The sequence below is a fragment of the Cnephaeus nilssonii genome (assembly GCF_951640355.1).
Source record: "Cnephaeus nilssonii genome assembly, chromosome: 14".
NCBI lineage: Eukaryota > Metazoa > Chordata > Mammalia > Chiroptera > Vespertilionidae > Cnephaeus > Cnephaeus nilssonii.
The window spans coordinates 49,006,188-49,019,922 of record NC_137085.1 but is presented as its reverse complement, the minus strand read 5'-3'; the positions used below and the strand labels follow the sequence as shown (position 1 = coordinate 49,019,922).

Below are 13,735 nucleotides of genomic sequence, written 5' to 3'. Positions count from 1 at the left end.
AACGCCACTTCTTCAAAATAGACTCGCTCAGGCCATGGTATTTTGTGAAAGAGCCACACTCAAGGGGCTAAAGAGCCGCATGTGGCTCACGAGCTGCAGTTTGCCGACAACGGCCCTAGACAATCAAAAACAACAGATCATTGAGAAATCAAGAGGAAGAGACAGAGGAGGAAGAGAAGCCAGGAGAGATTGGTCCTTAGAGAAGGACTTATTGCTAAGAGTGGGAAATAACAGGGCGACAGAGAAGGAGACAGAAAATGGACACAAAGGCCTGGACCATCCGGTGAACTCTGATAGCACCACTGCATGAGACAGTGTGGGAGAGTTAACGATGACTCTCTGTCTCTATGAAAAGAAGTTTCCTTATATTCAAACTACCTCCACTCCTTCCTGGAAGAGGAGTAGGTTGGGCAAAAGTAGGTTTATAGCTGTGAGTGCACAAAACAGAGATTATCCTTCTATTATTATTTATTAATTGTTATATTATTTTCCATATGAACAACTGTAAACCTACTTTTGCCCCATGCTGTATATGACAACTATTTAATTAAATTTATAAAGAAATAAAGAACCAAGCAATTTTTATTTGCTATATCCTATAATGAAGGCAGCAGTATATTATAGCTTTTAGACAACTGTCTATTAAAGTAGCTAGAATTCTTACAGAGAGGAAGGCTGTGTGAGAATGAAGGCAGAGATTAAAGTGATGCATCACAAGCCAGGAAATTCTAAGAATTGCTGGCAGCCATAATAGTCTAGGGGAGATCAACACATTCCACGAGATTTTTTACTTTGACAAAGAATGATCAAATCTTTTTTTTTTTTTTAAGTAAACATTGTTTCAGAGGCAGAACAGCTTTCATATATTTTTATTGATTTCAGAGAGAAGTGAGAGGGAAAGAGAGATAGAAACATCAATGATGTTGCCCTAACCGGTTTGGCTCAGTGGATAGAACATCAGCCTGCGGACTGAAGGGTCCCAGGTTCGATTCCAGTCAAGAGCATGTACCTTGGTTGCAGGCACATCCCCAGTAGGGGGTGTGCAGGAGGCAGCTGATTGATGTTTCTCTCTCATCGATGTTTCTAACTCTCTATCCCTCTCCCTTCCTCTCTGTAAAAACATCAATAAAATATATTTTTTTAAAAGAAATATCAATGATGAGAGAGAATCATTGATTGGCTGCCTCCTGTACGCACTCCTCTACTGGGAATTGAGACCATAACCAGGGCATGTGCCTTGACCAGGAATCAAACTGTGATCTCCTGGTTCATGGATCGACACTCAACCACTGAGCTACACCACAGCCAGGTAAAAATGACCAAATCTTAACTCCTAAAGAACCTGTTTACTTCCAGTGCAAGATTTGCCTATGATGAAATTAACCAGGAATGATGCATTTGATAATGATGAAAAAGAAGAGATGGTCCTTGGGCCTGAAGAAGAAATGATACCTGGAGATTAAGAAAAATCTACATGTGTGCTAATGGGACAAACAAATGTTTGTTTCTTGCTCAGTTGGGGTTCCCAAACCCCAGATCCAACACATGCCTGGAATTTCAACCCTCAAGAGGGACCAAGGGGTTAAGCCCTGTCTTTTTTTTTTTAATTAATATATTTTTATTGATTTCAGAGAGGAAGTGATAGGAAGGGAGGGACAGAAATATCAATGATGAGAAAGAATCAATGACCGGCTGCTTCCTGCATGCCCCCTACTGGGGATCGAGTCCACAACCCGGGCATGTGCCCTGACCAGGAATTGAACCATGACCTCCTGGTTCATAGGTCGATGCTTACTTAACCACTGAGCCATGCCAGCTGGGCCAAGCCCTATCTTTATATCTAAAATCTCATTCTCCTCTCCGAGTTTCTTCAAACAGTAGAAAGAAGATATGGAAGGGAAACTGAGTCACATAATATTTCACCCAATGGTTTACATCATGAATTCTATGCTTGCTATCTTCTATGCTTTGCTAATAATACACTGTGCCAAGATTTTAGAATGGAAAATGACAACTTTTCTCTCTCAAGAATCTGACTCCAAATAATGGACTGGGGCTTTTAGATTGTTGTATCTCTTGTGTTTTCTAAAAAAAAAAAAAAAAGATTAATCAAAGCAATTGAAGAATAAAAATTCACTGGAAAAGCAGATTATTTACTCTGCTCAAGTTCAAAAGGGGAGTAACCATACTTTTTCTTTCTTTCTTTTTCTTTTGTTCAGCTGGAAAGACAGCTAATGATGCAGAACGAAATGAGAGAAAGACAAATGGCCATGCAGGTTGCTTGGTCTCGGGAATTCCTCAAATATTTTGGAACATTTTTTGGCATTGCAACCATCTCTTTAACAGCTGGGTATGTTTGTTATTTACTTTAAAATTTTCTTAAGTAATTTATTTATTTTGTCTTTGCCATTATCATATTACTAGAGGCTGGTGCACGAAATTCGTGCATGGGGGGGGGTGTCCCTCAGCCCAGCCTGCACCCTCTCCAATCTGGGAACCCTCGAGGGCTGTCCAACTGCCTGTTTAGGCCCAATCCCGGTAGAATTGGGCCTAAACGGTCAGCCAGACATCCCTCTCACAATCCAGGACTGCTGGCTCCCAACTGCTCACCTGCCTGCCTTCCTGATTGCCCCTAACCATTTCTGCCTGCCACCCTGATCACCCCCTAACCACTCCCCTGCCAGCCTGATTGCCCCCAATAGCTCTCCCCTGCAGGCCTGGGTCCCCCCCAACTGCCCTTCCCTGCAGGCCTGGTCGCCCCCAACTTCCCTCCTCTGCCAGCCTGGTCACCCCTAACTGCCCTCCCCTACAGGCTTGATCGCCCCCAACTGCCCTCGGTTGCAGGCCTGGTCCCTCCCAACTGCCCTCCCCTGCTGGCCATCTTGTGGTGGCCATCTTGTGTCCACATGGGGGCAGCCATCTTTGACCACATGGGGCAGCCATCTTGTGTGTTGGAGTGATGGTCAATTTGCATATTACTCTTTTATTAGACAGGATAGAGGCCTGCTGCACGGGTGGGGGCCAGCTGGTTTGCCCTGAAGGGTGTCCTGGATCAGGGTGGGGGTTCCCTTGGGGCATGGGGAGGCCTGGGTGAGGGGCCTGTGGAGGTTTGCAGGCCAGCCATGCCCCCCGGCGACCCAAGCGGAGGCCCTGGTATCTGGGATTTATTTATCTTCTATAATTGAAATTTTGTAGCCTTGAACGGAGGCCTGGACTGGCCATGGTGTGCAGGAAGCTTGGCTTCCTCCATTGCTGGGGAAACCCAAGCCTCCTGCTTGCTCCGTGGCCATAGCCATCTTGGTTGGGTTAATTTGCATACTCACTCCTGATTGGCTGGTGGGCGTGGCTTGTTGGTGTAGTGGAGGTATGGTCAATTTTCATATTACTCTTTTATTAGATAGGATTATTCAGTTGGCCAAGACAGGACTTTGGTCCAAATACTGCGCATGTAAACAAGTAATCCATTATAGCTTAATCCCTGGAGGTAATTCTGTAGAAACAGGTAGCAACAGTTAATTCTGCCTTTAGTTTATTAGATTGCCTCTGTTCTTTTCTCCATTTTACAAGTTAGAGAACTAACTTGGCACTGAGACAGGAGGCTTCTACAAGTTTATCTCTACAATCCTTAAATGGTAGATATCAACACTTCACTATTTATAAAATGAGTAATCTGAGCCTCAATATCAAATACAAATGAGTAATTCATAGACCCTGCCTGTCCTGGAGAACTGTAGAATCTGGTGAGGGGTTATGGGTAAGGAAATCCTATTTTCAAAGAAGATGCAAATGAATTAAGTAACTTTTGAAATGAAGGACATTCTTTCAAAAAGGAGGTAAGTTTTTTTTTTCATCGAGTATAAAGATATGTATTTACTGGTCATTTCTTGATATTTATTTTTCTTTGTTCTTGAATCAGAGCAATAAAAAGGAAGAAGCCAGCCTTCCTCTTCCCTATCATTCCATTAGGCTTTGTCCTCACCTACCAGTATGACTTGGGCTATGGAACTCTTCTACAAAGAATGAAAGGTAAGCTTTTGATAAACCAGACTCTATTTCTTACTCATTACCTGGTTAAAGGATCCCTTTCTTATGATTCCTTGACTTAGGAAGATTCTGATAAGACCCTCTCCCTGGGTTTTAAATATAATAATTATTAAAATTTAGATTATATAAACTTACAATGAAATAAATTACAAAAAAAATAGGCATTATATTAAAAAGTACTCAACTGATCAGCTTCTAATTATTATACTGTAATCTACACATTTAGATTATATATGTCTATACTCTTAAGTTATGAATATCTATTGTATCTGTATGGTAGAAATGCAGATACAATATACAAATACAATAAAATACAGATACAACTCTGACTTTAGTGACATCCCATTGGTACCCTTGAAGTTGATTGTGGTGCAAGTATTTACACCATGGAAATCTGCAAATGTTAAATCAAGACTTGACTTATTTTGTTGTTGTTGTTTATTTAGACCAGGAGTTTGTATACTATGGCCTGTGGGCTGGCCACCTGTTTTTGAAAATAAAGTTTTATTGGAACATTGACATGCCATTCATTTTTTTAGTTGGCTTTGGCTGCTTTTCATTACCATGACAGAGATGCCTCATTGGAACAGAAACAAAAGGCCTCACACAAGCCTAAAATATTTACTGTCTGGCCCTTTAACAAAGTTTACCAACCCATGGTCTAGACTTAAGATAGTGATGAAGGCTATGTTAATAATGCAGATTATGTTTAAAAGTGTGTTGTGTCCATAGCCATTACATTGTGAATGGCTTTAAAAAATGAGGAAATATTCTCCCAATATTTAAAAAACTGTTATCTGATTTAGCAAAGTTGTTCATATCATTCTCAAATGAGTAAAGTTCCAACATATGTCATTGTTTCACTTTTGTCATACTCATTAATGTAAAAGAAAACACCAACCATCATTCATAGTGGAATTATACTCATTCACCAACTGCTATTATAGGCTAGCTATGACTACAAGGGTTCAGCAAAAATCAATGAAAACATTCTGTGAGAACCAATTTGCTACATGGAATTTATGATACAATGTATTGTACATTTTATTATTTATAACTTGTGTGCTACATATATTTTCTATAAGTAAATCTATCATAAACATATGTGCTTAATAAACTTTACATTTTATCTCCCCCCCTTCCCCCCACCCCAAGAGCTGGTTGTTAAATATTCACCAGACTGTGCTGCTCTCAAAGAACCTTGGCTGTCACTGCCCTAGCAAATAGCACTGCTGTCAGAAGCCATTCCTATCCTAGGAAGATAGTTTCCCATTAGTCTAGGACAGAGGTCGGCAAACTCATTAGTCAACAGAGCCAAATATCAACAGTACAACGATTGAAATTTCTTTTGAGAGCCAAAAACCGACTTCTGCGCACGGGCCATAAAGTTCCAATCGCACTGTATGTGCGCGCCCACACGTGGTATTTTGTGGAAGAGCCACACTCAAGGAGACAAAGAGCCACATGTGGCTTTCGAGCCGCGGTTTGCCGACTACTGGTCTAGGATATTCCTGCTTCCAAATTCCTACCACTTCTCTGGGAACTGCACTCATACGAGTATCCCTGTGTCCCCACTTTTCGAGCCTTTAACCCATAGAACATTGGAAACAGTATTTTCCCAAGCCTTCATTTTGCCATCCTGCTCTCTCCTGGGCTATGGGCCCATCCTTGAAGCTTTGTGGGAACTGCTTTGATGTGGTAAAGGAGGAGGTACAGGCTTGGGAGTAGGGAGTAGAACATCTCATTCCAGGGCCTGGGGAAATGGAGGGATTATATGTTCTGGAAAAAAAAAAATTTGAAAATGGAAATATATTTCTGCATAGATGCTATGTAAAAGTGTTCTTTGTGGTCAGGTGTTATTGATATCACAGTTCAGCTATAGAGTTCTTTGTTGATGGCCTAGAAATTTATTTATAGCATTATTAATATGGGAAAATGTATTCTGAGTACTAAAATGCTGATCTACAAATTAATTTTTTTGGTACAATCCCATTTGAAGCTGGGAATTAACCAGCTCACTTTCACATCACTCATCTGCTAAAGGTTTCATTAGTCTGAGCCCAATTGAGCAACTATGTCTCACTGTTTTATAATGGACATTAGAATTCACAGAGTAAATATACTTTCTGGAAACAATTTGATTGTATATTTTTAAAGTAATTTTATTACAGGTCCATCAGAGTCTACAGAATTCAAAATTTTATACTTTCAGGGCATGTTGTGGAAATTTCTTGTAAAAAGAAATTCATCTTTAGAATCTACCAGGAAACTTACCATATTAGAAACTTTAGGTTATCACATTTAGCATTGTTAACTAATGATGACCCCACGATATAAAATCCCTGTTTGACTAAATTTATCATCAGCCACTCTGTAAACACATATTGAGACTTGCTACATGCCAGCAAGACATTCTCACATGGAAACATCTAGTCTGTCATCAGTGGCCGGCCTAATTATATCAAGTTAGAATGATCTTTACTTACTATTTGAGAGTGAAGAAAGAAGTGTTGGGAGATGGTTGAAATACTCTTATAATTTGAAAAATTTTAGTCTGTTAGGTTTGGAGTATAAATTGTGTGCTAGAAGATAAGAACTTAAAGCATTTGCCTTCATTCCCAAAGTTTATAAAATGTCAATGTGTATTATGACACAATTTTAAAATTAATTTTGCTAATTAGTCTTCAACATTAAAAGTTGGCAAATGTTAATGGGTCCAACAAATTACTAGCTGTTATCTGAAAGAGGAACTGTTTATAGAAATGTGTAGATGTGTGTGTATGTAGGCATATAGACTAAAGAATATTTAATATTATTTGGGGTATTTACAAGTAATTTCAGGTCAAATATTGGCTTTCCTAAAAATTTAGAATTTTCAGTAAATTTTATTTTCTCACATGTCACTTATGATATATTAAGAGGCAAAAGGAAGGGGACTACCTCAAACCCCCTCCAAACACAACTAATCTTTAGCACCCTGACTTTCTGTCAAATAAAATGGCATCTGATTTATCTTTCTGTGAGTCTTCAGAATTCATCACTATATTTCCTTTGGGAGATCACTTCTGAGGACAGCGGGTGAAATATTTAACTGTAAGATTTGAGGAACACAGCAAGTAGGTCTTCTCACAAACTGCTGATACTCCATTGTCACCTTGTCTATGTCTGTACTTTATTTAAGGTGAAGCTGAGAACATACTGGAAATAGAAAAGAGTAAGTTACAGCTGCCAAAAGGAATGATTACTTTTGAAAGCCTTGAAAAAGCCAGAAGGGAACAAAGTAAATTCTTCATAGACAAATGATATCATGTTTACCCACTGAAATTCAAAACACAAAATTGTTGACTTGAATAATGGTTTTCACAATTGTTTAAGTGTTCAAGATTTTGATATAATGGATTTTATTTTAAAATATTAAAATATAAGATCAGGTTTGTTAAGCTATTTTGAAATAAAATTTATAGCATTAAACAAAAAAGGAGGTATTCTAAGTAACTTTTAGATTTCCCATATATGTATATTATAAATATGTAAATATGAAGATAATAAACTATATTGTTTTGAATTCCTAAAAGCAAATGCCCTACAGCTCTCATTTTTCTATCTCACACACCTTCCCCATCACATTCATCTTTAATTTGGATTTGTCAGTTGTGTCCTGTCTCCACCTGACAGAAACAACTCATATAATGACTAATATGTATATTGTGCTTCCTATGGCCAGTCACTCTTCTGAGTGGTTTGCATAGAGCTAGTATAGGAAGAACTGCTTCTCTGCAGAGATTACATTTGAGTTGAGAACTGAATAATGAATGAGCCAGTTGTATAAAAAGCAGGTATGGGGGCAGGGAAGGGATTTCTAGGCAAAGGGAAGAGCCAGAGGAAAGGCTCTGAGACTTGTCAAAGAATGGAAAGAAGCCCATGGAGAATCGTAGGAGATGAAATCTGAAGGAGAGAAACAAGCACAAATACATGGCTCATGAAGCTGATGATACATTAACATATGGCTTTGATACAATTATAGTTGAAGAGAACCTTGGGGCCAGGTCTTGAAGGATGCATAGAGTTCTCCATGAAGACAAGGGGGTGAAGAGGAAGTGCATCCTTTGCAGAAAAAGAAGAATGACTAAAGGGAGTGCCATCGTGTCAAGTCCAGGGATTTGCTGCTGGTTATTGGGTTTGCCTGGGGCAAGAGGTTCCTTACTTGGGAGACTTGTTAAGAAATAAGCCTGGAGGCACAGTTCAGCTCCTTTGGTGGTCCAAGGAGGTTGTGCTCTATCCTATGGGGACTAAAATTACAACTCAATCAAGTTTATATGGTATTCCACCTAATTCAGTTTGTGTTTGGGGATAATTCTGAAGGGTCCTTATGGTATAGTATTTAACTGCACTTTGTAAAAGATTATAGCAGTGCCCCAGATCCACTCAAAACAGTTTTAGTAACAAATATTGAAACTATATTGTCAAGATGTTAAAGAAGGAAGGAAGACCCTTAGAAATGATCTAGTCCAAATCCCATTTTACAGTTGAGAAAATGGAGGTTCATAGTGATTTACCTAAAGTTCCACATCTGGTAATGGTAGTGGGTACTAAAACCCTGGTGTCTGATATCCCTCGAAAGATTCTTTCCAATGCAACATGCTTCTTGACTTCAAAAGAAAGTGACAAAGTAAATATCAAAAATAATTTTTAAAAATTATGACATATGCTCAATTTCTGAGCCTTAGAAAATGTCCCAGAGATGGGGTTAGAACAGGATAGGGAAGTAGCAGAGTCAGACTGAAAAAATAATCTACAACCAATGTAATTGGAATATGAGTAATCTGAAGTTGATACTATATTTTATAGGCTTCAACAATTTTAATATATGCATGTTCAAATGTGATATTTTAGAGACACTAGCCAGAACCTAGAAAGTTTTTCTGCTCCACTCTTATTTACCCTTGCTGGGAAAATATTATTAATTAAGCCTTCTTACTCATGCATTGTGGTGTCTCTTAGCCTTGGAATATGTCTGTTCTGTGAGAGGGTTGGAAATGCTCTCCTAGGTTTGGCCTTGTGGGTGCCTACAGGAGATTTCAGAAATACCTTGCAAACTACAAACTGTCCAATTTGAAGAAAGTAGTTTCTAATATCCAGGGCTGACTATTTAGCATCTCTACTGATTTTTTTACTGGTAACTTTGGGTCTGGGAGTTTATGAAGATTGAAGCAGTACTTGGGCTGCAGGTGTACCAGGAAGCCCAGGCTGGCTGGAAGCAGAGGAGCGTGGTGGGTAACAGGTGAGAAAAGCCTAGAAAATAGGAGAGCCAAGGAAGAGTAGTCTTCATGAAGGGATGGAGCTGACTCAAATGCCTCTCACAGTAAATGGCTGCCTCTCACAGTAAATGGCTGCCAGGGTTCCATTATTGGCTTGCTTGTGGGAGCTGAGCTCCCTAGGGACCAAAGTCACCCATGGGATCCCCTCACAGGCCTGTTTATTTTGCTGTGATAACTTGTTCCTTTGGCTACTTAGATGGTAGTAAGAAGTGTGTCTGGAACAACACAAATTTATCATGACTGCTGATAAAAGTAACCGGAACCCTACATCCCACTGATACTCAGTGGTCACTGAGTCTGAGGTTTAGATAGCATTTCTGGTTCATTATTTCTCAGTCCACAAGTGTCATGGGGTTAAAAGATAGATTGCTAACCTCAGTTTATTTATTCTTTTTCTTGGATGACTTCACCTGTGGTCAGAAGCACTGTGTAGATGTTTTCTGCTCTGCCTGGACATGAAGGACAGGCAACCCCTGAGCCTGAGTTGGTTTGGGCATTTCATTTGGTGTTAAAGAACAGAGTTTAGAATATGTCTCATGAAGTCACATCCTAGAGAGGACTGGCAATCTGGGATTCAAGCTTGGTGGGGATTTCAAAAAACTATAAGGAAACAGCTGTTGAAGGTATGTAAAAGTCAATGGATTTCAATCAATTGAAATGAAATAAGGAAGGTCTGTGAAAAGTTATCAGTGTGTCAGGATTGGGCTTTGAGGAACATCTATAACTATTTTTCCTAACATTCCCACACCATTAATTTTCTGCTGATGAAGATCTGACACAAGTAGAAGGTAGTATCAACTGTATCTACCAAGGTGATCTTGGGAGAGAGAGAGAGAGAGAGAGAGAGAGAGAGAGAGAGAGAGAGAGATACATACATACATTCCATAGAAATTCAATATGGATTCTGGATACTCGACAATTTCATTTCTTGAAAACTCCAGAAAAGACTTGGCATCCAGAATGCTTTTCATCTTCAAGGAACTAAGATATTTCAAAGGAGTCCAACTAATGCTATGTATTTCAAACTAACAGTAACAAAAAGACACCTATGGTTTGAATAGTTTGTGCCTCTAGGTCAGGGGTGGGGAACATCCAGCCTGCAGGCCTTATAAAGTCCCTGAAATCATTTGGTCTGGCCCTACCAAGGCATTAGGGGTGAGTTAATTAAATGTTTGACCAAATATAACAGCCTAATTTTTAAATTGATAATTTTGTATAGCCTGAGAATGATGTTATAAATATCCAAATGGCCCTTGGCAGAAAAAAGGTTCCCCAACCCTACTCTAGTTACTTCTTTGAATTCAATAACTATGAGAAACACAGGATGCTAAACTGACCTTCCATCCAGTTTTCTTGTATGGACTGAAAGCAAAGGACAAGCCTACCACCTCTGAAATAGCCTGAAAGTCTTACTAGGCAGGTGAAGGGGATTTTGTTCATCTACTGACTTTCATAATTGCTTTTCAGCAATTCAAGCAGACATCAATTTCCTACTAGAATAGGTGTGTTATAGGAAAAGTTCAAATGGGCTCATAGTTAAGATATTCTGTTCTTCCTTCCATTTCTTTATCTCTTTTAGATAATCCTATCTCAATATAGGATTTCCCCAAAGCAGATTTGGCACCCATCACTTGAGCAAGTCATTGATTTTGGAGGTGATCCCAAAAACATCGATGGGGAATTGAGGAAGTAGAGAGGACAGAGAAGGAAACTAGTAAATGAAGTCTAACCCAGAAAGTGACCTTTGCAGACCACTGTAGCTTAATCCTGATGAAGAACTCTGGGAAATTGTTTAAAACATCCCCTACCCCCACCTGAGTTATCCAATCTAAGGAGTGAAATTTTCCCAGCTTACAATGTACAGGCAAAGTGGGCTCTGGAAACCAGAATAAACCTCAAGCAAGAAATGCAGATGTTAGACACTGGAAGTCAGATCAGCTCAAACTGAAACGATAAGGGGTAATAAGTAGTTGAAAGCAACTCATATTTTAGTTACTGATAGGGCCGTGATCTGCAAACTGCGGCTCGCGAGCCACATGTGGCTCTTTGGCCCCTTGAGTGTGGCTCTTCCACAAAATACCACGGCATAGGCAAGTCTATTTTGAAGAAGTGGCGTTAGATGAAGTTTAAGTTTTAAAAATTTGGCTCTCAAAAGAAATTTCAATCGTTGTACTGTTGATATTTGGTTCTGTTGACTAATGAGTTTGCCGACCACTGTGATAGGGTTACTTTAACTAAGTAACATTCCGGTGTAGCTATTTCTTAATGTTTCAAATATATATTATTTCTTGACATATCATAAAGATAATAAAGAATTAGCTCTCTTAACTCCCCCAATCCCAACAGCCACCACCACATGCATCTATTTCTCCATCCTTTCAATAATGTTATGCAATCATTTTGGTTGGATCAATATTCATTGTTTACATTATAATGATGATGCAAACACTGTTCATAACTGTGTCATATAATAAAGTATAATTACTTCCCTTTTTTGCTCAGCTTCCTGATTTCTCTAGAATTAGTAAGTCTTTTGTTGTTTTATGTGCTTAATGTTCTTTATAACTTCATTAACCTAAAATTCTTTGTTGGTTTTTAAATCTCCTCCAAAGACATACATTCACATCAGGTATTTTATCAATACCTTCTTGAAAAAAAATTGGAGACTTCTGATGTGTTCTCACCTGTACTGTTTTTTTTTTTGTGGGTTTTTTTTTTCCCTACATCTAAAAGGCAGCTCTCTCCTCCTGAGTTTTCACTTCACCACCATGGTGGAGGGGGAGGGTCCTTTCTTCTTATACCGAGGTTGGATCTTTTGTTTCCTATATTCTATGTTGTGCTCCCTCATTTGCTGGAACTCATCCCTCCTTAGCTTTGTGACAAAGAGTGAATGGAAAATAAAAATGTTGAGACCTTATATATCTAAAAATAACTTTCTCTTCTTACACTTGATTGATAAATTGGCCGGGTACAGAATTCCTGGTTGTTAATAACTTTCCATCAGGATTTCTAAGGCATTTCTCAGCCTGCTTGGGTGTCAACACTCTGCTGGAAAGCCCTCCTACACCAATCCTCCTCCTCACCTTGCTTGAGCTCCATCCACTCATGCTGGCCACCCATCACATAGTTAGATATATTCCTCATCCCATTCAAATGCTAACACCACTAGCCTGCACCACCCTGCAAAAGCCTTTCTTAACCAGTTCAGGCTCACACATCTCTCACTGGGGTCACCTTCCCTTGCTCCCTGCTCCCAGTGTCGATGCCTTCCTCACCCTTCTCAGATTACAACACCCCCATGGGAACCACCAGAGCCTTCCCCTACACCTGCCAGCATGGATACGTCCTTTGTCCTGCCCAAATGAATGGATTTAGCAAGAAGTTATTCAGAATAGAAGGGAAAAGAAAAAATAAAATAACTGAATTTTAATCTTTGTCATCTAAAACATATATTTAGAATTTTTTAAACAAAATTGTTTTTGTTTATTTTTGTGTGTTCAAGTAACCCTTATTTTATTTTTTTAATTTTTATTCAATTTATTGGGGTGACAGCCTATCTAATAAAAGAGTAATATGCAAATTGACCATCACTCCAAGACACAATATGGCTGCCCCCATGTGGTCAAAGATGGCTGCCCCATGTGAACACTAGATGGCTGCCACAAGATGGTCTGCAGGGGAGGGCAGTTGTGGGCAGTTAGGGTTGACCAGACCAGCAGGGGAGGGCAGTTGGGGGTGACCAGGCCGGCAGAGGAGGGCAGTTGGGGGGAACCAGGCCTGCAGGGGAGGGCAGTTGTGGGTGATCAGGCAAGCAGGGAGGGCAGTTAGGGGTAACCAGGCCAGCAGAGGAGGGCAGTTGGGGGGGACCAGGACTTCAGCAGAGGACAGTTGGGGGGGGACCGGGCCTGCAGGGGAGGGCAGTTGGGGGCAACCAGACTGCCAGGGGAGGGCAGTTATGGGTGACCAGGATGGCAGGGGAGGGCAGTTAGGGGCAATCGGGCCAGCAGGGGAGCAGTTAGGCATTGATCAGGCTGGCAGGGGAGTGGTTAGGGGGTGATCAGGCTGGCAGGCAGAAGCGGTTAGGGGCAATCAGGCAGGCAGGTAGGTGAGGGTTGGGAGCCAGCAGTTCTGGATTGTGAGAGGTCCCAGATTGGAGAGGGTGCAGACTGGGCTGAGGGACACCCCCCTCCAGTGCACGAATTTCGTGCACCAGGCCTCTAGTTAATTAATAAAATTATATAGGTTTCAAGTGTACAATTCTATAGTACATCATCTGTACATTGTATAGTGTGTTCACCATTCACAGTAAAGTCTTTTTCCATCTCCATTTATCCCCTCTTTACCCTTTTCTACTTCTCCCCACCACTCTTTTC

General features: G+C 40.2%; 1 protein-coding gene across 2 annotated transcripts in view; it reads left to right on the top strand.

The window, feature by feature from the left end:
- The window catches only part of PLGRKT (plasminogen receptor with a C-terminal lysine), a 48,609-nt gene extending 36,881 nt beyond the window's left edge, over window positions 1-11,728 (top strand). For both annotated transcript variants that reach the window (XM_079791161.1, XM_079791160.1), the window contains 3 exons: window positions 2,220-2,350; window positions 3,917-4,026; window positions 7,226-11,728. In XM_079791161.1, the coding sequence (XP_079647287.1) occupies window positions 2,220-2,350; window positions 3,917-4,026; window positions 7,226-7,347 (363 nt within the window). In that variant the 3' untranslated portion in view covers window positions 7,348-11,728. The remainder of the gene's footprint in view (window positions 1-2,219; window positions 2,351-3,916; window positions 4,027-7,225) is intronic.
- Window positions 11,729-13,735: the final 2,007 nt, after the last annotated feature.